Source organism: Rhamphochromis longiceps, linkage group LG19 (genome assembly GCF_057381845.1).
Source record: "Rhamphochromis longiceps isolate RC_006_pf linkage group LG19, R_longiceps_female_GT1.1, whole genome shotgun sequence".
Lineage (NCBI taxonomy): Eukaryota > Metazoa > Chordata > Actinopteri > Cichliformes > Cichlidae > Rhamphochromis > Rhamphochromis longiceps.
The window spans coordinates 20,050,049-20,077,340 of NC_140575.1; the positions used below are offsets into that span (position 1 = coordinate 20,050,049).

At 37.8% G+C, this 27,292-nt stretch overlaps 2 protein-coding genes across 14 annotated transcripts in view; both read left to right on the forward strand.

Moving 5' to 3' along the window:
• Nucleotides 1–10,914, forward strand: part of smoc1 (SPARC related modular calcium binding 1) — a 61,096-nt gene extending 50,182 nt beyond the window's left edge. For 6 of the 10 annotated variants that reach the window (XM_085390639.1, XM_085390642.1, XM_085390645.1 and 3 more), the window contains 2 exons: nucleotides 14–47; nucleotides 5,782–10,914. In XM_085390639.1, the coding sequence (XP_085246765.1) occupies nucleotides 14–47; nucleotides 5,782–5,821 (74 nt within the window). In that variant the 3' untranslated portion in view covers nucleotides 5,822–10,914. Of the gene's footprint in view, nucleotides 1–13; nucleotides 68–5,781 lie in introns of all 10 variants that reach the window. The other 4 variants (XM_085390640.1, XM_085390643.1, XM_085390644.1 and 1 more) reach the window with 3 other exon arrangements.
• A 3,229-nt stretch (nucleotides 10,915–14,143) lies between these two features.
• Nucleotides 14,144–23,695, forward strand: slc2a1c (solute carrier family 2 member 1c). 4 transcript variants are annotated; one of them, XM_085390654.1, is made up of 11 exons: nucleotides 14,144–14,449; nucleotides 14,768–14,852; nucleotides 15,300–15,398; nucleotides 16,095–16,255; nucleotides 16,344–16,584; nucleotides 19,490–19,568; nucleotides 19,810–19,994; nucleotides 20,518–20,634; nucleotides 20,869–20,970; nucleotides 21,251–21,454; nucleotides 21,934–23,695. In XM_085390654.1, exons 2-11 carry the CDS (start codon nucleotides 14,838–14,840, stop codon nucleotides 22,111–22,113), a joined length of 1,383 nt encoding a protein of 460 aa, XP_085246780.1. In that variant the 5' UTR covers nucleotides 14,144–14,449; nucleotides 14,768–14,837; the 3' UTR covers nucleotides 22,114–23,695. The 4 variants fall into 4 exon arrangements, with proteins under 4 accessions (XP_085246780.1, XP_085246776.1, XP_085246778.1 ...); XM_085390650.1 differs by having other exon boundaries at nucleotides 14,152–14,449; nucleotides 19,406–19,568; XM_085390652.1 differs by having other exon boundaries at nucleotides 14,157–14,449; nucleotides 19,406–19,568; nucleotides 20,518–20,619.
• Nucleotides 23,696–27,292: the final 3,597 nt, after the last annotated feature.

Below are 27,292 nucleotides of genomic sequence, written 5' to 3' on the forward strand. Positions count from 1 at the left end.
CTCTTTTTTGCAGGTAGCTCAACAACAAGTGGCAACCAAGGGACAAGGCAAGGGACAAATTTGTTCAGTAAGGCAAACTAATACGCTTTCACTAACTCTGCTTCTTGCTTCAGGAGCTGTAGTTGGCTTGTTGTATAATCCATTAACACATATTCGTACATGTGCAATGTGACAGTCTGGCGTATTTAAAACTAGTACTAGTGCATGCTATTCCCTGTGTGATTTGTTATCAACACACAATTACTTTGGCCCACTAGTTAATTACATTTTTTTGTAAGTCACAGCAACAACAAATAAATTATGACCAACTCATCAATCGACCTTTAAGTCCGTCCCGCTGCTCTTTTCCATCTTCCTGTCTTCTTCTCCTCTTGATCACTCTAACGGGATTCCCCTCAGTGAGTGGTGATTGATCCCACTGGTGCTGCTGAGTCTAACCGCCAGCCCTATTCAACGCCACATAACACTGAGGTCATGTGTTTACCCTGGCTCTGCCCTCCGGTGTCTGCAGAACAGTGGCTCTGAGCGGGCATAACGTCAGGGTTCTTGGACCCCGGGCATGGCTGCCAGGATAAACAGCCTCGTCTAGCTGTTTCACTACAGTCACTGAATCTATCACCTTCATGCTTAAGAGCTGGAGGTAAATGGCCTGACAGCTTTATATGGCTCCTAATGCTGCCACTCAGGCACTATAAGCTGCTGATGATTGTGGAGAAAGTGAAGTATGAAATAAAGACAAGAAGAGGGAGAGAGCCTGCAGAAAGAAGCTAGAGCCTGTAAGAACATATGGCATTGTTCACTGTCTTGACTAAGAGACAGCCATTGTGTTCAGGTATGCCTAGCTGTTCCTTAATGGCCTAAGTGGTTTAAGTGAAGCTGCCTTTGTCAGCCCTTAAATCTTATCAGGCACTGTCCTCCGGATCGTCATCGGGTTCTTGCTTGATATATTTACCGTTTACAGTGTGTGCTTTTTGCTGAAGGATTTCAAGCATTTGAGGAAGAGTAGAGCTCATCTGTATGAGGTTTCTCCCTCCTGACATGTTGGCAAAAGCAAAGGAAAAATATCTAAATACCTTGGGAGATATTTCCTGAAAAGAGTGGCATCCATCCTCTGAAGACAGTGGAAACGTCATTACAGATGAAGCCAAGGCCAATGATTGTATTCTCTGTAATCTCTTTTTACAGTCAGTCAACTGGTAAGCCACAGGTCTGGAAGCTCAGATAACTCCTGAACAAAACACAAGAATGTTTCACTGTTAAACAAGTTGAGCAAGGTTAACAAAGTTCTTTTTTCCCCCCGAAAGCCTTAATTCCATTTAGAAATACGTAAACACATTTTACAGTAAGTGCAAACACATGGCCTTGTGCATGTATGAGTGCTCACAAACACCTCACAGGGTCATACACAGTTAAAGGATGTTGAGGATCTAGTGAGAGTGACTACAGAGGCCTTAGTTTGCAGTATGCATCACCTGCTGTCAAGAATAGCACGAGCTTTGTGAATGAGGATTTGCTCATTTTTGCTATAACACTTAAAACAAACAGGCTAATCAACAAGTTCTAAATGTGATGGTTTGTACATCATGCAGAACGTCATGTATTGTCAGATTGACAGCAAACTGAACTCACTCCAGTGTGAATCACATGATGGGAATGTGATGGAAGGTGGTTTCAAAACCTGAAGGATTTATTTTCATTTTGTTTACAGAAGTAAAACCAATAGGATTTCTTTTTTTATGCCATCTACGTTAATTATAATCCTTTAATTAAAAATAAGTCTGTGGTCATATAAATATGTTTTTTTTAGTCTTTAAGCAGAGATTAGGAAGGAAACTAATGAGCTCATCACTGGAGGTATTCATAAACTTATTTCACCTGGCAGAGGAAAATAAATAATTCAGTGCTGTTATGTAGACGAGACGAGTAACAAAAACAGATGAGACAGTCTAGCACACAGAATTATGCTTTTTCTGTTTTCTGTCAAACTCCTCTCTTCCTCTTGTCTCCCTTAGTGCTTTCCTGTCTTCTTCTCCTGTTTGTTCTGGCTACGTCTGGCAGGAATGAAAAGAGGGCATTATTGAGCAGCCTTGGCACTGGGGATGCAGGGCCATTAGAGAACTCCTGCCCCCTCAGAGCCAACACCACTTGTGTTTTAATTACAGTGACATCAGCTTGACTTTCTGGATTCTGGGCTGATGTGAAAGAGGTCATCAGAGAGGATACTGACAGGAAAGCATTACTTCTTTATATCATTAGCTTCAGGAATTTGCTACAAAAGTCATTCAATGGGCTGTTTTTACCTAACTGAAAGTAAACTCAAGCCAGTGTATCTCTCGTCTTAGCAAAGTGATTTCCCCCCTGCTGCCATTATGCACAGGTATACCATGATTCCCAGCTCTTGAGCCAAGTGGCTTTATTGGTCAGTCCCAGGTGAGGCCAGGCGATTCACTGCTAGACAGGATCTGCTTTCAGCTCTTTATCAGAAGTGGGGCCAAGGTGTCCAGGGAGAGGCTGGAGAGCTTTGTGTTGTTAATGGCACAGACAGTGTCCTTAGTGACTGGGAAGAGAGGAGGGAGAGGACCATTCGCTCCTCTGGAGCCTCGTAATTGCAAAGCCAATTCATCAGCACAACTGTCGCTCAGCTTCTCACAACAGAGACATTTATCTGAGCTAAAGAGAGGAACAGCATGACTTCAGTGGAAAAAGCTCTTAGGAAATATTGTGGACCTGCCTCAACAGGTAGAACATGCCACTAGTGTTGCCAAGGTAAAGGATTTATGACAACGAATACTACCACTTAAAAATCCATTAATGTGAGAAAGGACAAACTTTAGCCAAATACTTCATTTTATGTCTGAAAAACCATCCATTCATTCATCCATCCTCACTTATCCAGGTTTGGGTCATGGCGATAGTTACACCTAGACCTCCCTCTCCCAGGCCACCTTGTCTTACACAACATCCAGGAAACATCCAGGAGGCTTTACTTGGCTTCTTTTTCAATGTGGAGATGTAGCAGCACCGCTGTGAGCCAACCTGAATCACAGAGGTCCCTTATGGAGAGACCAACAACTCATGAGGAAGCTCATTGTTGTTGCTTGCACCTGCAATCTCATTCTTTTGGTTACTAGCCAGAGCTCATGGCCATGGCCGTAAAGGTAGGAACATAGACTAACCAGTAAACTGACAGCTTCACCCTCAGCTCCGTCTTCAAGCCAATAGTGTCCGCCTCACTACAGATACCACACCAATCTGCCATCATTCTCCCACTTCACTCTCCCCACACTCGTGAACTCAAGACCCCAAGATACTTAAACTCCTCGACTTAAGGAATAGCTTGTCGATGACCTGGAGTTAACACTCCACCCTTTTCTGAATAAGAACAATACTCTGAAACTTTGACACCCTGATTCATATCCTACCACTACATAATTAGCGGCAAACCACCCTAGTGCAAGTTGAAGGTCGCTGGTTGATGAGACCAGGAGAACCACATCATCTGCAAAGAAGTGGTTTGCAGATGGCTACCAGAGCAGAGATCCTCCAACACTTGGCTCCACCTACAAATTCCATCCATTAAAGTTATAAGGAATCGGTGATAAAGCTCTCGCTACCACTGTACAGGGACTGAATGAACTGCAGCTACTGGCCAGTCAACCTGCACTCCTGGAACACCACCCAAAGGATGTTCCAACAGATGCAGTCGAATGCCTTGTCCAAGTTCACAAACAACATGCAGACTCATTGGGCAAACTTCCATTCTCTCTGAGAGAGTAAAGAGCTGGTCCAGTATTGCAAACCACCATGTTTCCTCCTGAATATGAGCTTTTACTAACAGATGGATTTTCCTCTCCAGAACATTGTCATAGACCTTGCTGGGGTGGGTGAGAAGTGGGAACCCTCTGAAATTAGAGAACATGTTCTGGTCCCCCCTCTTAAAAAGGGTTACCGCCACTCTGGTCTGCCAGTCCAGAGGCATTGTCCTCAAGTTTCAGGTGATGTTGCTGAGATGTGTCAACCAAACCAATATCCAGAACCTTTAATTAAGAACTCAGTCTCTTGAAGGCTTGGCAAAAAGGCCAAGCTGAACTTCAATCCCAGAAGATCATCTGATCTTGTTACCAGCCAACAATAGCTGATTTCTTAGCTGGACATGCAACTGTCCACAGTTGTTGCACATCTGCAAGCACCTTTGAAACCCCCTATACCCTAACACTTCTTTTACATGGTGTGCCTGACTTAATCAGTCATATCTGTTGTCACTGGTATATGCCCTGTTCTGTGCTGGGGTATTGCTGTTCTCTCCAACTGGCTGTATGCACATGGAAGGGTGGGGGAGTCCCAGAACAGAGACATGGTGCCAAATATAAAATACTAAAAATGGAAATCAAAATTATCTTATGACAAGGGATCACGTTAACCTCATTGCTTCCATGCAAAGAGGCAGTAGAGATTTTTGGTATTTCTGTTTCAAGCACAGAAACTATTTTTTACGACCTGGGTAAGATGATTCATTCTGTTTTGGTCACATACAGGACCTAAAGCAATATTTATTTACATAAAAGCGTCAAAGCTAAAACTGCAAACGGTAGTCACTTAGATTAAACAGACTCGTGGAAAGATTAGTTGGCTATAATATTTTATTTTGTACAGTTACAGTAAAGTATAGATGAAAACATCCACCGCTGGATCGCTCTTGTGGAATGTAACTGCTGATTTATAGGACAGTGGAAGGATTGTGATGCATTAAAGTCTGAACTGAGTTATTGCTTGTAAATGTATCATCTGAGACTACAGAAGCCTCTAGAGTGAAATCAGCTGGGCTTCTTTTTCGTAGAAATGAAATCCAGCTTATTGACAGATATTGCACCTGCAGCTCCCTACCCCCAGGCTGCTCTTTTGAACACCTCATGCAGGCCAGTAAAGTCTACACATACAAGCAAACACTGCACAGAAAATATGCAGAAAGAAAGAATTTACCTATATACAGAAATACAATTTCATTATTAATGCACTAAATTTAAACCAAACTTAACTCAGCATAGAAATGCTTGCATATAAAAGTGAACACCCAGGCACATGGCTTGAAACACAGCCTGAGCTCTAACAGGAGGACCTCGGCTCTATTCTGACAGCCATCTGCAAGCAATCTAAGCTCTTGACCCGTCTGCTTTCTCCCAGGCCTGTTCTTCTTTCTTTCCTTCTTTATCTTTCGCTTCTACTCCCTTTTTGCCCCTGAACATATACACCCACACATCTGATTGATGAGTTAGCAGCATGCGCAGTTCAGTTCACTGTCCCATGCAACTGCAAAACAGTACAACTTTACAGATTTTGCTTGGCTTTAACATAATTGCAGGAAATTTGATGTTACCGTTCTAGATAACATTTTGAGTCAGTACATATTACTCGTGTAGTTTAATTACCTTAAAAAACAAAATGATGGAGAGCAGACAGTATGCTGGTGATGTCTATAATATAGAGATATAATTAAAGTTTGACAAATTAAAATAAAATGAATTCTGTAACAGATTAAATTAAACTAAAAATCTGCTTTGTTTGAAAAATCTGAGGACAAATCTGCTTTCCACATGGTCATTCAGAGACTTTCACATGTTCAAAAAAAAGCACAAAGAGCATTGTTACGTGTTTGCGCACTGAAGGGTTTGCATTAATTGTACTCAGAAACACAGCCCACATCAGTAGTAACAAATCTCTACTTCCTACACTTTCATTATTAAATGATTTCTTTTGTCTTCTTCTTCCTGCACATGTTTCCAGTAGGACGTCTGGTGTGAGAAGAGAAGGATCAAGAAGCTGAGATGAGAGCAGAGGGCACAGAGGGAAGGCATCTGCGCGCTTGCTGACAGGACAGAGACAGATGGAGCAGAAAAATTAAGAAGTTCCTGAGTTTTGTAAATGAACAGAAAAAAAATGGAAAAGAAAAACAAAGTGGCACCAAAATATTTGCACTTTCTTCTCCCTATGTTTGACATTTATTTGCAAAGATGACAGGCTCACCACTGGAAGAGCAAGTATGTGTATATTACCACAATTCTCTGTGTGTTAAGTCTGATGTTTTGATTCCTTCTGTGTGTCCTCACGCAGTACTAATACACATTTTTTTGCCATGTGAATTAAAATTACAGGTCCTTTGTTACAAAAAGCAGCACACAGGTCAGTGGAAACCTATAAAAGAGGATCTTGCTGTGAGTCACATACAAAAAAAAGAATGGTGCTTATTTAAAACGCACTCTACAAGTCAGTCTAGAACAACTAAAACAAATGTGTAATGTTCTATGTGAAGAAGCAACAATTATGTGAGTGGCATGTATCGGAATTAAACTGTGAGTTGAGTCTATGGATCATCAGCACAGAATTAGCTGCGTGAATCCTGCACAAAACCTTCTCGATACATTAACATTTTGGATATCTGGTTTTTGTCAAGTGTCATGCACGCACCGGTGTCGGACAGTGGTAGCTAAGTGGATGTCACTTTTTTTTTTACCCAATTACTTTTTCTACAACCCCAAAACATTGCAAAAACACTCTTCTTCACTATTCATAATTTATTTTCACATTCTGTAGTATCAAAAAAAGAGAATTTACAACAACAAATCCCAAAAAGTTGGGATGCTGTGTAAAATGTAAATACAAACAGCATGCAAAGATTTGCAAATCTCATAATCCCATATTTTATTTACAAATGAAAATGTACCATTTTCTGGGAAAAAGCTCATTTGAAATTTATTGGTAGCAACGTATCTCACATTAATTGGGACAAAGCCATATTTACCACTGTGTAGAATCCTCTGTTCCAATCCAGTTGTCTGACTTTTGGGAGATGAATTCTGTTCCATTAACTAAATGTTTTCAGTTAGTGGAAGGTCTGGACTGCAGGCAGGCCAGTTCAGCACCCAGACTCTTATACTATGAAGCCATGCTGTTATAAAAGATTCATCATGCAGTTAAGCATCGTTTTGCCAAAATGTGCACGATTTTCCCTGAACAAGATATCATCTACCTTTGAACACTAATGATGCCTTTCCAGAGGTGCAAGCTGCCAGTTCCATGGGTACTAATGTACCCCTATACCATCAGAGATGCAGGCTTTTGAACTGAGCACTATTAAGGCGGATGCTCTCTTCCCTCTTTAGTTAGGAGAATGTTAAGCGCTTGCTCTCCAAACAGAATTTGAAATTTGGACTCATCTGACCATAGAACAGCTTTCCACTTTGCCTTAGTCCAATTTAAATAACCTTTGGCCCAGAGAAGATTATGGTGTTTCTGCATCATGTTCACATATAACTACTTCTTTGCATGATAGAGCTTTAACATGCATTTAAGAAAATAATGCCTGTTTTTAATGCAGTGCCAGTTGAGGTCCCAGCTATCACGGACATACAATAGTGATTTCAGTCTTATTCTTTGCACACAGAGATTTCTCCAGATTTTGTGAAACTTGTGATATTATCACAAGATCATATTATCTACTGTAGATGATATGACATTTAAACTCTTTACACTCAATCGCTTTTAAAAGGAACATTATTCTAATATTGTTCCACAATTTGGAGATGCGCATTTTTGCAGGTTGGTGGATCTCTGTCTATCTTTACTTCTGAGAAACTCCAAGAATACCTGATTAGTTGTGAAATTTTCCACAAGCTGGCTTTTTGGTACCACTTACTTTTGAAAGAATATTTTCATGAGATGTCTCAGTTTAAACATGTGATATGTTTTCAGTGTTCTATTTTAAATAAAATATGGGTTTATGATATTTGCAAATCAGTGGAATCATTTTTTTTAATTTACATTTTACACAGTGTTCTGAATTTTTTTTGGAAATGGGTTTGTAAAAAACAAATATAATAATAGAACAAATAGTAAAAGATTCTGACAAATTAAACATGCAAAACAGCTGCTAGTAAAAGATTTCACACAGGATGTTCATGGAACTTTACACTGTTGCACCCAGTGGAAGACATTTCAACATGTTTACACAAAGGTTGGAATACGAACAAACAGTATTAAATATGAAGTAATGAAAGAATTCAGGAATGCAACCACACGCATGTAACCACACAGAGACAAACAACTCTAAAATACAGCCGTATAAAGTTGTGGGTTGCATTTTAGCATAAATGTCCACACAGGTGTTTTTAGAGCTGGGTTATTGAGAAGCTTTATGTTAGATGGGCGAGCTACTAGACCTTGTAATGACAGATAATTTGATAGATGCTCTTCTGAAACCAAGTAGAATTGTACAAATGATTTCATACCAAAACAAACACACTGTTTGCAAAAAGAGCCGCAAAATATTTTCCCGGAAAAAAAACAAAGTTTGAGCTCTGAAACAAAATCTGTCTTCATGTGTTACCGATTTGGTTAAATTTTCCCAAGCCTCCAGAGTTGCTATTGCACCAGGCACCTCTGATTTGTATAAAGTAACATAGATCTCAAGTTTACACTAATGAGGAGCTGGCAAATTGTTGTTTAAGTTCCAAGTCTGACACTATGTGATCAGAATCCATTGCATTGGTGCTTACATAAACAAATGGGACGCATTCACTAATGCATCTTCAATTTAAATGTGTCCTTACCACAGTGGAGGCCACTCATTTATAATACATGCATCCCATTCTTTTGTGTATAAGTTTATATAGTGTTAAAAGTAATTGTGCAGGTTTTGTTAAACTACACTATTATAATGTTAGTATCCGTTCTTTACAAAATCAATCATGTAATGATCTTTCTTTAATTCTGCCTTCTAGTGTTTACTGATCCAAACTGAACAAATCTTTGACTCTCTTGTGGAGATTTTAGTTTTCTAAATAGATTACATTCCAATAAAGATGTTTTAAATATTATTAGTATCAGAGAAAAACGACTCCACAGTTGACTAATCTAACCAGTAAATAGAGTAAGAAGTTCACATGGCTCAATATCTTGTTAATCTCAGCCCATTTCATCGATCATATTCACGTTTACCTCACAAGATATGGCGTGGCAGTTCATACAGTAAATACTGGAGCCTTCCCAGTAATGTCAGACTATGTATTGTGTATGTAAACACAATTACTGTCTGACCTCAAACAGCTGATGTCAGTCTTGTTGTCTCAAACACTTAAAACTACTCATAGTGGAGCTTTTCCACTTTATGTAAGACACTGAAGTAAGTCTTTTGAAAAATACTGCCCCGGGTGTCTGATAAATGCTAACATTTTATGAGCAGTGAAGGGGGGAAAAAATCTTTTTAGTTTTGCAGTGTAAAAAATAAAAATGTGATCCTCACATTTGGGAACAATCGGAGAATCGTGCCTTTGCTGTTGTGGTTTAAATACTTTGTATGAGTTGTATTCCCCAATAGTCCCTGCAATGGCTCACAATTATGAGACAAAAAAAAGCTCCTTTTGTAAATATGTACAATAAGCTTTGTTTTACTAAATGTCACTGTGGGGGTGTATGATTGTTCACTTACTTCACTGTCATTCTGGCTTCTTGTAAAAAAAGATATACTTTTCTCTCTGTTTATATCATGTCAAACATTAGGCTGTTACAGTAGCTAATTCACAACATGGAAATGCTTAGGCGAGACTGCACGTTGTCAGCTCTGAGGACTGTTTATTTTAACTATGGTGAGGTTAGTTTACTATTTCAGTTTGTGTTTTAAGATTCCCGTCGTCATCACTACGCACAGTCAGGACCATACTTATGCAGTATCTGGTGCTTAATATACTACAATCACAAGTCCAGTTGCATCTAATTTGAATTGGATAGTTATGCCAAGAAACCAGAAAAGAAACCAGCCTTTCTTTGAGGGCTGTGCAGTCTCTCCTGAGTGCCTGTTTCAATCCAGGTTTGAACACAGTGAGCTTATGTGTGTCTGCTGAAGTGCTTCCAGACGCTGCAGAGCTGCAAATCACATGCAAGATCTAAAACAGCCCAAAAGGCTAGTAATCACTACAAATCATGATGGGAAAAATGTAGTGAAGGAGTCTTGTAGCATGTCAGTTTGGTAGAGAAAAGACAGCTTTTTTTTGTTTCACTTGTTTTTGCACTTCACCATTCAAATGTGTTTTGATAATGTTTCTTATTCATAGCAAAGGAAATTAGATCCATGGAAAAGAAAACACTGAAATGTGTTATTTTTGAATAAAAATGATTCATGTGGATTTGGGTGCTGCTCAGAATCATTGACATTTTCAAACTTGTGTCAAAGTAGACACAAGCAAAACAAAAGAGGCTAAAGGCTTTTTTCTTTTAATCTCAAAATGAATCAGTCAAGTGCAAAGCTCAGAAAATGTTCATAAAGTTTATGAGCTACAACGCAGTAGTAGCTTCCACCTGGGTTGTATCACTCTTTGGGATACTTCATGCTGTTTCCTACCTTAAGTGTGTCATAAATTTAAAGCAGCTATCTAGTTGCCCAACATATGGAAGAATTTAACATCTCACTGTTGTATGGACAGAGAGGACTGAATTCAGCAACAAGACACTTGAAAACTTGAACCACGTTATATCTCTTACAGAATCATGTTGAGGAAACTGTAGAGGTACTGTGTGACACTCTAAGTATCCAACTGATTAGACTCACTTTAATATTACTACAATATAAACAGTGGTATTTTAAAAAGCTTGATAATGATTCTAAAGAAATATGGAAACTCTCCATATTACATCTCCTTAAACTATACTTTTCTGGGCAGTTGAAAGCATTTAGAGCTGTTAACAGAAGACAAATTTTCTGAAAGGAGGGCGAAGGAGTTCAATATTGACCCCAAATGGTGAAGATTGTTCACTGCAGGTTGGAGTTTGACAAATTGAATCCAGTGTCTGCACAACAAGTTTTTACTTATGATACGGCATCAAGCAAGCCAACTGAATTTCATGAACTGAAATATTTTAATAAAGATAATGTTTTTACTGAATTTCTCTGCAGACTTGTGTAGTTTTTGTGTTTTTAATGGTTGAAATAAATAAAAGATCCCACGGGAAATTTGTAGCGGAATTTCCTGTCCATGTTAAAAAAGGACTATAATTAATTGTCCCCATGTTTGAATGTGGAAACCTATTATGCACAATTATTTGTGTGCGCTGTGAGATGCCCTGATTTAGTGATGATACTTCAAAGGTGCTGGTGATTTTATCAGTGCATGATGGGAGGAAGAGGGCTTGTGGTGAGGTTGCTGGTGAAGGAAGGGGTGGTAGTGGTTTGGAAATGGGTAAGGGGGAGACAGGCGGTGGAGAGGGCTGGTATCACAGATGAAATTGGAGCCAAGAGGCAGCTGCAGTACATCTGTCTTGTACTGACACATGTGGCATTTGACTTCCAGTGTGAAGTTCAAAAGAGTTTTATAATGACGCAGCTGCTTAGGGATGTATGTGCGTGTGTGTGTTAGTGTGTGTGTTCTTTCTCCTTTGTTGAAAGTGGGGTGAAGGGTAGGCAGGTTGCCGGAGGGGTTTCATAGGTGAAAGCTGGAATTTGGATTTTTGAAAGTGACGTGGGCAGAATAGGAGCGGAATAATGTTTAGGAGTTTTACAACTTTGTGTTATCTAACTTTCTTAAAGGAGTGAGTATTTTTTTTAAATTCTTTAAACACTAATTGAGTGACAATCTTTTTTTTTTTTTTTTAAATCACTTATCTAATTCAGGATAAGCAGTTCAGAAAGTGCATAGATAGAATCTTTTGATTCTGGACTTGGAGTTAAAGACATCAACTTGAATTACCGACATTTCTCAAGTGATGGTTTTACAGCAAAGCTGATAATTCAGTCGATAGGAATGAATTCTAAAACAGTTTCAGTAATCATCTAATGACTCAACCTTTTTCCTCGCTGTCTATTTACAAGCATCATGTGTGGAAGAAATCAGTCCAAGAAGTAGTTGTCCAATACAATTAGCCACCATCTAATATTTCCCACATGTTTTAGTAGTGATGAGTAAATTTGCGCATTTTTATCCTCCTTTGTGCGCACTGAAACGCTTAGAAACAGACCAAAACCACCATTACAGGTAATTTAGAGAGCGAGCCATTAGCTTCGGTGATAGCATTAACGGTGGGGGGATGACGGCGCACACCGCTCACCATTTGTGCCCTTGTGTGCCTGTGCAGAACCTGCCCAGCTGCTTGACTGCAAGGTCAAGGGGTTGCCTGTCAGGAGGCCAGGGCTCAGGGGTCAAAGGTCATATTCCAGACGGGCGTATCCACACGCTGATTAAGAACTCAGCTGCACAGAACAGAACAGAGCTTGCAGGTGGATGATGCATTTGACCCCTCTCTAAAATGCCCCAAAACACTTCTCTTTCTTGTTTGTGCTCAGAAACTTCTAAATATAAGTATCACTGATAAATATAGTCTTGTGATATTGTGATTGGCTTTCTTTAAAAATAGAGCACCCTTAAGGAACTGTTCCAATTATTGTAAGTTTCAGTTTGGAAGGATTATATTTCTTATTCATGCTGAAGAAAGCACATATTTCATTTTGTTGTATGAAATGAGCAATCTCATGTTATTTAACATCAAAAACGTTAACATCAAAGCTATGATGTCAGTCAGCAGTTTAGGGCTTACAAGAACTAGTTTTTAAATATGAAGCTAGATCTGTTTTTGTGTATAACGTTTAATTGTGCTCTGTCTGTAATATAAAGCATTTCACATATGACTCAGTGTAGCTGAGATGATCTGCTTTTCATCACCTCCACGCTCCAGGGGCCATTTAATATTTATGCGAACGTATTCAACTTAAAATTAATGATAAAAATTGTTTTCAAATGATGTGGTTTGCACTGAGTGTGGGAAATGTTTACAGCATTTATATTCATTTGGCTTATGCGTCTCTGCAGTGAAATACTGTTAGGGGGCTTGTGGAATTTCTTACGAGACAGGTGTGTGCTTAGCTTACATGATTTCATCATAAAGACACACTTAACCCACATTTTGTGCAAACATATAGCATATTCAAACATCTGTCTTTAGTGAATTCTAGCGCAGAGCACAGATATAAGCACATACTCGATTGTGCAATAGTTTTTCAATAAAACTGGATTGGATTAAACATTAACAAGCCATGTAAAGAAACAGGATGTAGCAAAAAGAATTGAGCATTCACTGACTGAAAATAAAGCAATGGAATAATGAAATTAAGCTTTTCGGAATAGTATATCTGGGTGAACACTGGAGATGAGTTCATATCACCTATAACAATCACTCAATCATAAGGTTTATTTGGATGACTATTAGAAATCAGAGAGACACAATTATGCCAAAATCAGATAGAAACTTATTATTGTTTTACGTGTTCCCCCTTTGCATAGTTTCTGTATTTGACTGCCATCATTAAAGTTTTGGGTAACGCTGTAATGTGCGCAGTAGATGAATAGGGACCATTTTAGAGCAGTTCCTTTGTAAATACACACAAAAAACGCAGGAAGAGTTTATCACGTCAGCAAACATACTGACATTTTGAGACTAAACTTGCATTTCCGTGCTAGTATTCTTCTGATGGAAGCAGGAGGAAGAGGAGTGAAAGTACACATACATGCTTATACTTCATCACAGTATTATCAATAAAAGCCCTGAGGCCCTAAATTGTGACAGCATTGTGTGATGGGTGTTGTCGTTTCCATCCACATGCCACCTCTGCAGCAGCAGTTCTTTACCCTAAATTTCCAATTAGTTAACCTCCCATTGTAGTTAATCTTTGTTGTTTCAATTAAATTCTCTAAAGCAATTTGTTTTAAAAGGGCAAACCATACAAGAATACAGATTTATACTTCCAAAAGACTCCAGCCTGAAAAAACAAACAAACTACCATGCACAGATGTGTGTCACTTGGGGGATTCCAAGACAGAAAATGCTACCAGGTGCCCAAAGAACATATCAGCCAAAGCATGGGAAACCCTGCAAAGAATGCAGTACGACCTCGTGATAACACGGACATTTAGGCTTTGATAAACTTTAGCATGCCACACTATAACAAAAGTACCTGACTTTTTCCATCTTTGATAAATGCGATTATAAACCGTGGCCTACTCAAAGCACCAAACGGTTCCTCTTAAAACCTTAACTGGGGGCAGTTTTGCGGTTTTCAAAGCAATTTGAGGTTTGAGTGCTGCAGACCCAGAGTCAGTGGGAACTCAGGATGTTGATCAGCTGATTCACGAGAACCAGAGGAGGCCCACTGCTGCCATTTTATCAGATATACCTCAAATTCACCAGCTAGGTGTGACTTTGTCACTGTGGTCACTGGTACAATGTGTGTGTGTGTGTGAAGTTTCAGCTGGTAGTTGGTTTAGATACACAGTCATATCTAAAACTCAGGGATGAAGAAGCGATCAACGTAGGACACTCAGGAACAGTGGTGAGGACAATCTTATATAGATGATATGGTCTTCCAACTTTGTTTCGGGACAAATCAAGCAGTCTGGTTGATGCAGTAACACAGGTAAGCATGCAAAAAGACAAGCAAAAATATTTGTATGCAGTAAGTATATAGTTTCATATAGTTGCTTGATTTTTATTTGATGAAACATGTTTTGTGATGCTGTAGGGGAACCGCACTGTGGTTCAAAAACATTTAGTCATATACACTGTATTTGATATATATATGTATATGAAATTTGCACTGCAGAAAAAAATCTCAGTGTCTCTGGTTGTTAGCCGAGTCTTTTTCTTATCATTTTGCGGCAAACTCCTATACTACCACTAATGCTTCCTAAACTACAACTGCTAGACTTCCCCCCCCACTATCTGGTTTTTACAGATAACAAAACCAGGAGAAAAATAAATGCACATACATCCCGAGGGAGTGATATACCATCTCAGACAATCAAATGGCATCTCAGGAGGTTTGTTTGAATCAATGCTTTTCTGTGAACGAGTGAATGAGGCAGAATGAACATAGCGAGGCAGTATCACTTACTCGACTAAAACTCTGGACATGTTGCCAGTGCGCCAAACCCTTGTTGTTCTTGCCAAGCTGGACTTTTACAAGTACTCATATGATTGGCCTGGTTGCTGGAATCATGGGAGGGATCAGGAATGTTAATCAATGAACTGAGGTCATAAGGTTAGAAATCAGTAATGGATTGAGTATTTGTCTTCTATCTGCTTAATCATAACCATAACTACTTTGGATTTTTATGATGATTGTAGTCAATCCAAAATAAGAAAGAAAAAACAAGAATGTAAAGGGTTAAAATGACCTAATTAAGAGGTAGCGTTCTCTTATTAGTTATGAATTAAAAGATATAAAACAAGAAATGGTGCTAACCTCAATTCTGTTTCTGCGGCAGAGCCATCTGACAGCCACGCTTGTGACGTCCATCCTGGGAGCGGTGATCGGCTCCCTGCAGATTGGTTACCACACTGGCAACATCAACGCTCCGGCCAAGGTGAACAGAGCTAGCAGCATCTGAGGGACAGCACACAGATTTATGTTTCAAATTGTATTATAAGTGTGATGTGTAAATTAAAATCTATACAAAGCAATCTGCATTGATCAATAGAATTACTTTTGGAAGTATAAAACTGCAACAAAACATAACTCCAGACATCAAAAAGTAGACATTCTCGTCTGGCTGATATTCCATAAAAGGCCTACATTGTCCAGATATAACAGTTATGCAGAGGGGAATGCTGGAAAGCATGCTGCCTGTCAAACATATTACAGAGCCTCAATAAAGCACTAAATAAGGTAACTCTCCGTCTCAGCTTTGGATTTGGCTCCCTTTTTTGGAATGGTTTTCCATTTTCACAGGTATACTGTTCTAACTTTACAAAATGAAGCAGTTGTTCTCCCCACTCAAAAATCCCAAGACAATAATTCCTGAAATAGTTCTTGTGGAGGAAGTGTTTCTGTTACAAAAGAAGCAACGCATGAATGATTTTGAACACTGTATTAGTCATCTATGGAAAAAGAGGAATAAAAACATCTTTGTAAACTCTTTTTGTGTGTGTGTGTGTGTGTGTGTGTGTGTGTGTGTGTGTGTGTGTGTGTGTGTGTGTGTGTGTGTGTGAGTGAAAAAACATGTCATTGCATCTAATTGAGTTACCAGTGCAAACTGATTCACTTTGGCATTGTTGTTTAGATTATCGAAGAGTTTTTCAACAATACCTGGAGAGCCAGACACAACCGATCAATCTCAGATCACAGTCTTACTTTCTTGTGGTCACTCTCTGTCAGCATTAAAGATTTTGGAGCCTTACTGGGCTCGCTGGGAGTCAAATATTTGGCAGATTCTTACGGCAGGTAAGAAAACCAAGCTAACTTTTGTAAAGTTTCCAACAGTGCTTGCTTCCCCCCACCCCTCCTTATAAATTTGCTTGTTCCCCTCCAGGCGTAACTCCATCCTGATAGTTAACGGTTTGTCTGTGGTCGGAGCATGTTTGATGTTTGCCTCCAAAGCCAGCGAGTCATTTGAGGTCCTCATCCTAGGGCGACTGGTTTTTGGTCTGTTCTGTGGCCTGGTGATGAGCCTTAACCCCCTCTATATCCAGGAAGTTTCCCCCACCAACCTCAGAGGAGCATTTGCTACACTGAACCAGGTGTCTTTCGCTGCAGGCATCCTGGTGGGTGTGGTGAGTTGAGCTTACATTTAACTTACTTCTTACTGCTCTTGGTAAGGAGACACATTAAATTCTGTTCTTTTCATTCAAATTCTATTGTTTGTTCTCAAATTCTGTTCTTTTCATTCTTTTTTTTTTTTTTTTTGCCTGTCCCATTTGGTTCTTTAGCCGTCAGAATTGTTGTCTGAAGACCAACAAGGATACCCAATGGATTTATTTTGCCAAATGGATCATTGTGGCATTGCCGTATTGGTCCATTTGATCGATCTTTGTTTTTATTATTTATTTTATTTTATTTTCAGTTGTTACAGACGGGACAGACATGAGTGAGGGATAGGAAAGGGAGAAAGAAAGAGGAAGGAAAAGAAAAACAGAAGGGGAGAGGGACAGTGAGAAGGGGGAGGGGGGGGGGGGGGAATCTCCTGGATCACCTGTTGAGAGAAAAAGAATGTTCTTTTCATTCAAATTCCGTTGTTTTCATTCAAATTCGATTCTTCTCATTCTAATTCTTTTCTTTTCATTTTAATTCCGTTGTTTTCATTGAAATTCCTGTGCTTTCATTCTAATGCTTTTGTTTTCATTCAAATTGCGTTCTTTTGATTCTAATTCTTTTGTTTTCATCCAAATTATGTTGCTTTCATTCAAATTCTGTTCTTTTCATTCAAATTCTGTTCTTTTCATTCAAATTCTATTGTTTGTTCTCAAATTCTGTTCTTTTCATTCACATTCCGTTGTTTTCATTCAAATTCTGGTGCTTTCATTCTATTTTTTTTTGTTTTCATTCAGATTACATTCAAATTCCGTTGTTTTCATTCTAATTCTGTTGTTTTTATTCAAATTCTTTTGTTTTTATTCCAATGCTGTTCTTCTCATTCTAATTCTTTTCTTTTCATTTTAATTCGGTTGTTTTCATTCAAATTCCCGTGCTTTCATTCTAATGCTTTTGTTTTCATTCAAATTGCGTTCTTTTCATTCAAATTCCATTATTTTGATTCTAATTCTTTTGTTTTCATTCAAAATCTGTCCTTTTCATTCACATTCCGTTGTTTTCATTCAAATTCGATTCTTCTCATTCTAATTCGGTTGTTTTCATTCAAATTCTGTTCTTTTCATTCAAATTCTGTTCTTTTCATTCAAATTCTGTTCTTTTCATTCAAATTCTATTGTTTGTTCTCAAATTCTGTTCTTTTCATTCACATTCCGTTGTTTTCATTCAAATTCTGGTGCTTTCATTCTATTTTTTTTTTGTTTTCATTCAGATTACATTCAAATTCCGTTGTTTTCATTCTAATTCTGTTGTTTTTATTCAAATGCTGTTCTTGTCATTCTAATTCTCTTCTTTTCATTCTAATTCCGTTGTTTTCATTTCAATTCGGTTGTTTTCATTCAAATTCCCGTGCTTTCATTCTAATGCTTTTGTTTTCATTCAAATTGCGTTCTTTTCATTCAAATTCCATTATTTTGATTCTAATTCTTTTGTTTTCATTCAAAATCTGTCCTTTTCATTCACATTCCGTTGTTTTCATTCAAATTCGATTCTTCTCATTCTAATTCTGTTCTTTTCATTTTAATTCGGTTGTTTTCATTCAAATTCTGTTGTTTTCATTCTAATTCCGTTGTTTTCATTCTAATTCCGTTGTTTTCATTCAAATTCTCTTCTTTTCATTCTAATTCCGTTGTTTTCATTCTAATTCTGTTCTTTTCATTTTAATTCGGTTGTTTTCATTCAAATTCTGTTGTTTTCATTCTAATTCCGTTGTTTTCATTCTAATTCCGTTGTTTTCATTCAAATTCTGTTGTTTTTATTCAAATGCTGTTCTTGTCATTCTAATTCTACTCTTTTCATTCAAATGCTGTTCTTTTCATTCTAATTCTCTTCTTTTCATTCTAATTCCGTTGTTTTCATTTCAATTCTGTTATTTTCATTCAAATTCCCGTGCTTTCATTCTAATGCTTTTGTTTTCATTCAAGTTCTCTTCTTTTCATTCTAATTCCGTTGTTTTCATTCAAATTCTTTTGTTTTTATTCCAATGCTGTTCTTCTCATTCTAATTCTTTTCTTTTCATTTTAATTCTGTTGTTTTCATTCAAATTCCCGTGCTTTCATTCTAATGCTTTTGTTTTCATTCAAATTGCGTTCTTTTCATTCAAATTCCATTATTTTGATTCTAATTCTGTTGTTTTCATTCAAATTCCCGTGCTTTCATTCTAATGCTTTTGTTTTCATTCAAGTTCTCTTCTTTTCATTCTAATTCCGTTGTTTTCATTCAAATTCTTTTGTTTTTATTCCAATGCTGTTCTTCTCATTCTAATTCTTTTCTTTTCATTTTAATTCTGTTGTTTTCATTCAAATTCCCGTGCTTTCATTCTAATGCTTTTGTTTTCATTCAAATTGCGTTCTTTTCATTCAAATTCCATTATTTTGATTCTAATTCTTTTGTTTTCATTCAAAATCTGTCCTTTTCATTCACATTCCGTTGTTTTCATTCAAATTCGATTCTTCTCATTCTAATTCTGTTCTTTTCATTTTAATTCGGTTGTTTTCATTCAAATTCCGTTGTTTTCATTCTAATTCTGTTGTTTTCATTCAAATTCTCTTCTTTTCATTCTAATTCCGTTGTTTTCATTCAAATGTTGTTGTTTTCATTCAAATGTTGTTGTTTTCATTCAAATTCTTTTGCTTTTATTCAAATTATGTTCATTTCATTCAAATTCCATTGTTTTCATTCAAAATCTGTTGTTTTTATTTAAGTTCATCAAAATCCCATAATACACAAATAAGGATTTATACGATACATGGATATGACATGAAACTAGCTGCTCGTGTGCTGCAGGTGGCTGGTCTCGAGATAGTGTTGGGCACAGAGCATGACTGGGCCATGATGCTGTCCCTGTCTCTCATCCCGGCCCTCACACAGTATGTGATCCTACCCTTCTGTCCTGAGAGTCCCCGCTATCTGCTCATCAACCGGCAAGAAGAAATCAAGGCCAAAAGTGGTAGGTTCCACTCACTGGACTTACTGTTCATATCGTTTAATAAATCATCCTCTCTCTAAAGAGATTACTCTTTTGTATTATGATATATTAAAAGAGATGAATTCATTTGTATGACATTCTCAAGTTGGTTCCAGAAGTTAAAATGCAGAAATGGTTTACTACGGTTTACTATCCCAGCTTTGTGGATTTCACCTAAACATCCCCTTAGAATATGTTGAAAGTTGTTTCTTTAATCCTGCAGCCCTGCTGAGGCTGAGAGGCAGAGCAGAAAATGTATTTGCTGAGCTGGAAGAAATGAAAGAGGAAGCTGCTCACACACAGAGTCGTGTCACCATCCAGGATTTCTTCAAGAAACGCAGCTACAGGCAACCGATCATTATTGTCCTGATTGTTAGCCTGGGAAGCCAGCTCTCTGGATTCAATGCGGTTAGTGATAAAATCCTCTTAATCTGAAAAATATTTCTCTGACATATATTTCTCATTTTCTATGTGTTGAAATAGATGAAGTAAAAGCTCCTGGCCTCAACTTTAGCTTTACCTTTTTCCTTGGTGTCATGCTATGGTAACCTAACTCTGAAAGACACCAACAAACTGATGCAAAATATGAACTGATCAGGCAAACTGATCAGGTTAAGCTGCTATTTACCAGTCTCTCTGTACCTGACAGCTGCAGAGACTGGCCAGTTCCATCTTACATGAAGACACCCATCCCTTTTGTGGGGATTTTTAGCTTCTTTCCTCTGGATGGAAAGGTGGCTTACTCACTTTTGGAGGGTGCCTCAAGGAGTACTTGGCATTTCTACATTGGCTTCTTTTCTTTTTCAGTTTTGCACACTTGCTGTAACCCTGAGAAGAGCTTGAGGCAATATCTCAACCCTAAAAAAACCCCCATTGAAATATTTCTCAGTTACTCACTAAACTAAACTAAATTCCTGTGCTTTTCTTCCAGATAATCAACTATTCCACCAAAATGTTTCAGGCCAAGTTTGACCAGGCCAAATATCTCACACTGGGTGTTGGGGCCGTCAATCTGACGTTCACTTTGGTAGCAGTAAGTACAAACCAAGTGCTGATCCTTTATATTGCAGTTCAGTGTGTTTTTGAATGCGAAACAATATTATTTATTATATTTAATAGGTTGCTCAATATAATCATTAAATCAGCTGTGCCCTATTTTGTTGATTTTGTCACAGAAAGCATGAAGTTTTGTCATTATTTCTTCATGAATGGTTTAACAGCATGAACCACAAAAGGGATAGTGTTGCATTTTAATACCAGTGTGTTGTTTTTTCCTCTCCAGTTCTTCCTGATGGAGAGGGCAGGGAGGAGGCGGTTGCTCCTGACTGGTTTCATCTCCATAGCAGTGTGCAACTTAATCATGACCGTAGTCAATTCTGTCCTGGTAAAATCATCTATGTGTGGTTGTTTCCATTTGTGCAGAAAAAAGTTATGTGCTGGTTTTGAATGTATATCCAACTTCTGCAAACCCGATCTTATGACATGATTAAATGGATAATATGAAAAATAAACCATGGCATAGCTTGGAGGATGTTTGAAAAGGAAGCTTCAAGTTTAAACAATAGAGAGAAAGACACCATCTACATGTTAACCTAACAGAATTTTCTACATGTCTACATGACTAACCTACAACCATCCTTCCAATTTATTATTTTACTGTGTAGCATCTGGTCCCAGAACTCAGAAGCCTACAAGTGCTGCTGGTTTTCTGCCTGACTTCAGCCTATGAGCTGGGCCCAGGTCCGATCTCCTGGTTCATTGCTGCCGAGCTGTTCGACCAGTCTGGCAGACCTATAGCCATGGCCTTCAGTAGCCTGCTCAACTGGGGAGGGAAGTTTGTTCTGGCACTTCTCTTTCCTCCATTACTGGTGTGTAACATTTATACCGTTGGCCTGCATGCTGTATGACCAAGCAAGACTTCAGGGGAAACTTTAAAGGTGGATTTCTTGTTTGCTTTTGTGAGTTTGCTTACACCTCAGAGAAATAGCTGTTAAATACAGGCCATAAATCTGCTCCATCTGTTATACTGCACATCTGTATCTATAGCAAAACATATAAATCTATTGCTAAATCCTTTAAATCCAGCTTGAAATAATGTAATAAGTAATTAAATTACAGTTAACAAAAGAAGCATCTGTTCCCTATAGTGCAGCAGAAACGGCAGCCAACATGAAATTAAGACCAGTGAACCAAATCAATACCTTTTGTATTTGCTTTCTTTCCTTCTCTTTTTAACATTGTTTTGCTCTTGTGGTATGAGATTCCCACCTCAAGTGACCATTCCTAGGTAAGCAGAGGTCAAATAAAAACATTAAAAAAAGGATTCTTGTCTGTCTGTCTCACACAGAAAATCTGTGGTGCTTATGTCTACCTCCTTTTTATGATCGTGGCTCTGCTCGCCTTCACCTTCACCTGGATTCGCCTCCCGGAAACAAAGGGTCGTACATTTGATGACATCGCAGAGGAGTTCAGAGGAGCAGAGGGCATCCCGTTGCACAATAAGACTGTATTCAACACTTTCACCTGAGCAACGTGTCAGTTTTGATTGATGGTGGTCAATAATCAGTGTGTAACGAGTCAATTCAATTTAAAGCAACAAAAAATATGCTACAAAACTGTTTTGAATATAAATCTGGTGCTCACAGCATTGAAAATTTACTTTTAAATAACAAATCTTTAACACAAAACAAGAAAACCACAAACGCCAAACCATCTTATCAATGCAATTGCTGTTACTCAAAGCACGCACAGATATTATTTATGCAAAGACATTTTAATACTCAGAGCTCAAAAATGATAATTATTCAAACTCAGAGCACCAAAATTTAACTCCATTAGGTACAGGTTCTGACTCTTACTTTTACCTTACTTCTTTAGGCTCTCCAGCAAAATGACACTAAAAAAATGATATTAAAAGTAGATTATAGTTTATATTTATCCTTCATGTATGAGGCATTTTGTGGTCATTGTGTTGTTATTTTGTAAAAGCACTAGGGGGAGATTGTGGGAATAGTGGAAAAAGTTTGCAACACATTCTTTGCATAGTTTATAGCTTGTAAAAACGCTGGATTTATTTCCACACCATCAACCAAGCCTCTTTTTTTAATTTTAACACACAAGTGTACCGTGACACACTGCCTGGCAAACAAGAAAGTTAGAACACTTCCAGCATGTCCAAAATGTTTAGTAGAGTTCCTGTAACTTCTTTCCCTCTTGTTATTTCCATAAATCTGCTAGTTATATCTTAACTTAATATCAGGTAGCAAATGAGATTATTGTAATTCTTAAAAATGGTTTTGTAGTGATCCAATTAGATGTTTTTGCTTATCTAAAAATTGTACTTTTAAATGTTCAGCCTAGTTTAAGGCACCATCTGTACCTGATCTCCTATGGAGCCTTTCTTAGTTGGATTCTCAGCGGTGCAGCCTTACAATTCATTATTTGTGTGCAAAATCTCACATGTCTCTGAATTGTGTATATTTGTAATATGCCTGAAAACCAACCACAGCTCTGAGGATAAATATGTGATCCAACACGATCCACTTTGACTCGCAGGAACCGCAGAGGGAGTGAGACCAGGAGATTAGAGGACAAGTTTGGCTTTTAAAACAGCAGGGGGTCAGAATAAAATGGAAATGAATAATGCTGTACTTGTCTATTCAAAGTCAGTTTCTAATAACTCAAAAACAGAGCCAGAACTCAGTCAGCTTGTAAAGGATATGTTCTCATTTGTCTATGGACAGCTTGTTTTTTCTTTTTAGACACACAAGCAAAGTCCACAGAGACTATGATTTAAAAGGCAGATCGACCAAGCAGGGTGTTTAGAAAACAACATTCAGGATTTCATTCCATTTTCCAACACTTTGTGTAAAAATATGTAAACAGCGCCATCTACTGGACCAAACCGTCTCTTTTAGTTATTAATCCATAAACTACATGCAGATATATGTTGGTAAATGACTTAAGTGGCTTTAGTTAGTGGTGCAGCAAAGAGGAGACAACTGATCAAGTGGACAGCACGGTGAAAGGGAGACAGGAAACAGTTTTCACACTGCTATGTGTAGCCTTTGTAAATAAAAAAACAACAACAATACTGTATTGTTATAATAAATGAGTGTATTTAAAAAAACTGCAATATCAAGTAATTTTCTCTGATAACCCATCCTGACAAAAACAAAAAAGGAAGATTGAATCCATGAAGCCATGCATTTGTTTTGCTTGAGGATATTATTAAAAATACCTTCACCACCCTTTCAACTGATCCTATTTAGTCGCTGTGATTTGAGTAAAACACAGAAGGACTGCTGTGTAAACTTTTATTTCACAGCTAGAAAACCCATAGCAACATAAAAGTAACAGCAGACAGTATTTATTTATTTTTTAATTACAAGATATTAGTTTATTTTTTATGAATTTCGAATGATAACATAAGTAAAATGGCTTTGATGGACTGTAGGGGGAACCAGAGTACCAATTATATTACATCTGCAGTTGGACTGAAAGTCTTGCTACATATAGAGCAGTTCCTCAGAATCTGGGGACAATATAATCTAGAGGGACAGTCTCACCAGCAGCTTTACATATCTCTGTACCTACAGTATATACGATGCTGACACCTTTTGTCCAACAGAACATGAATACAGTTCTCAACAAAGTCATCCTCGGATTATTCTTCATTTTAAAGTGGGATTCAGGTAATCTGCAGTCTGATCAACATTTTTAATGTTTTTGCAGTTGTTGTGGATGTTTTGTTTTGACAGTGTTTGAGTGAAACACTATGCTACATATAAAAGGTTGTGTGTGGTAACATCTTCTGTTAAACTCGTAGGTGATGGGAGTGATGTCACCCAAAACTCCACGATTTGGAAAAAACAGGGCGAAGATGGAACCATAAACTGCAGACATACCAAGAGTGTAGACTATTCTCAGATGTATTGGTACAGACAGCTGCCTGGAGAAACTATGAAACTCGTTGTGTTCACAAGTACAGCAAAACCTGATCATGATTTTGGAAATTTCAGCAGGGAGAAATTCGCAGCCACCAAGCCTGACGCTTACACTGGGACATTCACAATAAAGAATCTGGAGCCTACAGATAAAGGCTTGTATTTCTGTGCTGTGAGCAAACACAGTGATACAGATGCACCAAGTAGCTGAACAAAAACCCCAGCACACTGTCAAAGTCTTACCTACTAATCTCCTCTACTGTGGTACCCACCACACAATACATGCACCTGCAGCTTTTTATCTGTGACAGTTATTCTTTATATTCTGACTTTATAAATCAAAAACATGTCTCTATAGCTTTTAATTGTACAAGGCAAAAAGACAAATGTATGATATTTGTGCCTTAAATGTATGAAAGAGAAATAATTAGCAAGTGTTTAAAATTGTAAATGCTTTACTATATGATAGTTAAAGTGTCCACTTCTGGTCATGTTAACTTTTTTTTTCAGATCCAGTCAAACTAAAATAAAATAAAAGGAGATCCACTGAGCTGAATAATCAGCCACACTGCGAGTTAGTTTCTAAAGAAAGAGGAATCTACTTCATTTGCAGTGCCCTTACCACAGTAGTTGGAGACAGACCTCAATAAATGAAATAATCACTTGCACAGACTGTCGTATGATGACAGCACTTTTCTCTTCTAGTGAAAGCAATGACGTAGACAACTCCTCACACCTCCTATGGTCATCATCTGGTAACAGCGATCTATTCTCATCTACAGCTGGTGAACCAACTATACTGAAAGGATCGCTAGCTTGAATTGTTTAAGATGATCGTTGTGGTTTCTATACTTTGTTTTCTTAACTTTCCAGGAATTACAGGTAGGAAAATAACAATGATAACAATACAATTCAAATTTAATGATTTCTGTGTTTAAACTCTTGTGTACTTTTACACAGGTGATGCGAAAAAGTGTCTACCAAACACCTCCTTCCATCATTAGGAGAATTGGTGAATCTGTTCAAAGTGAAATCAAATGTTGACATAGCATACCAAATTATCAGGTCATTCTCTGGTACAAACAAGACCAACATCAAACTTTGGAGATTCTGGGAAATCTCAACATCCAGGTGGCAAAAAAAGAAAACAATCTGAGTGGAAATATCAGCTTTGATGGAGATGGCCGTGAAAAGTCAGCACTCACCATTTATAATGTAAAGTTAAATGACAGTGCAGTGTATTTCTGTGCTGCCAGTCAGCACAGTGCTGCAGTTCACTGTAAAGTCAGTACAAAAACCCTTTCTCTTATCTGCCCAACACACCAAAAAAAGCCTTAAGGCTCCTGAGCACCTCACAGCTAACTTCTTTCAGGATCTACAGTATCTAGGATACCTTCAGTCTGGATTATTCAAACACTGAGGACAATGTGCAAAGGGAAAATCAGCTTTAATGGAAATTGCAAAAACATTCAGCTGCAGATTCAAGATGCAAATTTCCTTTTCCACTCCATCCCAAATGTTCTCTATGTGACTGAAATCTGGTGACTGTGGAGGTCATTTTAGTACAGTCAGCTCTTTGTGATATTCAAGAAACCAGTTTAAGATCATCTGTTCAAAGTCACTTTTCTTCCCCATTCTGATGCTGATTGATTTGAACTTCAGCAGTTTGTCACAACCTGGTCAACATGCTTAATCCAACTGAGCTTCTGCCATGTGATTGAATTTTATTGAGTAACACTCCCACCTGAAACTCCTCATGTAACCACCTCTAATAGTTTTGTTCCAACAGAACACTGAGAACTTGATCACAAAGAAACAAGACTGCTGAGGGTATCAGGTAATTAAAAAACATGTAGGCTATAATGTAAATCCATATTAATATAATTTATGTTTTCAACTTGAATGTATAATTTAAATTCTTTCAAGAGCTTTATGATGGCAAATAATCTTGAATGCTTGTGAAAATTAACACATTCACATGATAACTTTTACCATTACACACAGGTTGATCTCATGGGAGTGATGTCACCCAGATCTCGTTTGCTATGGAAAAACAAGAATGATAATGCAACAATAAACTGCAGCCATACCAAGGGTGTTAGCTGTTTTCAGATGTATTGGTACAAACAAAACAAAACAGAGATTGTGACCCCCTAAGATGATATGTTATTGGCTCATTTTCAAACTTTAATAGCTGTTATAATCATTGGAAGAAACATAATATTAATTACCCTCCATAAAAAACAAGCAAACATGCATATATGGTTTACAAGCTGTATCCGTTTTCTTTTTAATAATTTAAAATATCTGAACTTTTAAACAATGATCAAAAATGCTACATATTCTAAAATCTGTTTTCCTCAGCCCTCATCTTGTATTGTTATTGGAAGTGATGACCTGTAGGGGGACCAACAGTATATATACTCCACTCTACACTTCAGCTTCATTAAGCAACACTCCCACCTGAAGTTTGTCACACGTCTGTCTCAAACTGGTCTTGTAAAAAACATGATGAACAAACGAGGCTGCCTCATTTTAAACTTTTTGCTGTGGGTATCAGGTAATTCGCAGTAAACTCTTTTATTATACCAATTCAACTCAAACTATTTCACATTTTGAAACAACTTATTTAAATCGACAGTTATTTTGTTCTAAGAAATTTTGGATAACAAAACACTTTTTTAATGCTAAAAATAGTAGAAAGGAAAATAAAAAACCTATAATAATGTGCATCATTACAGGTCGAACATATGGAAGTTA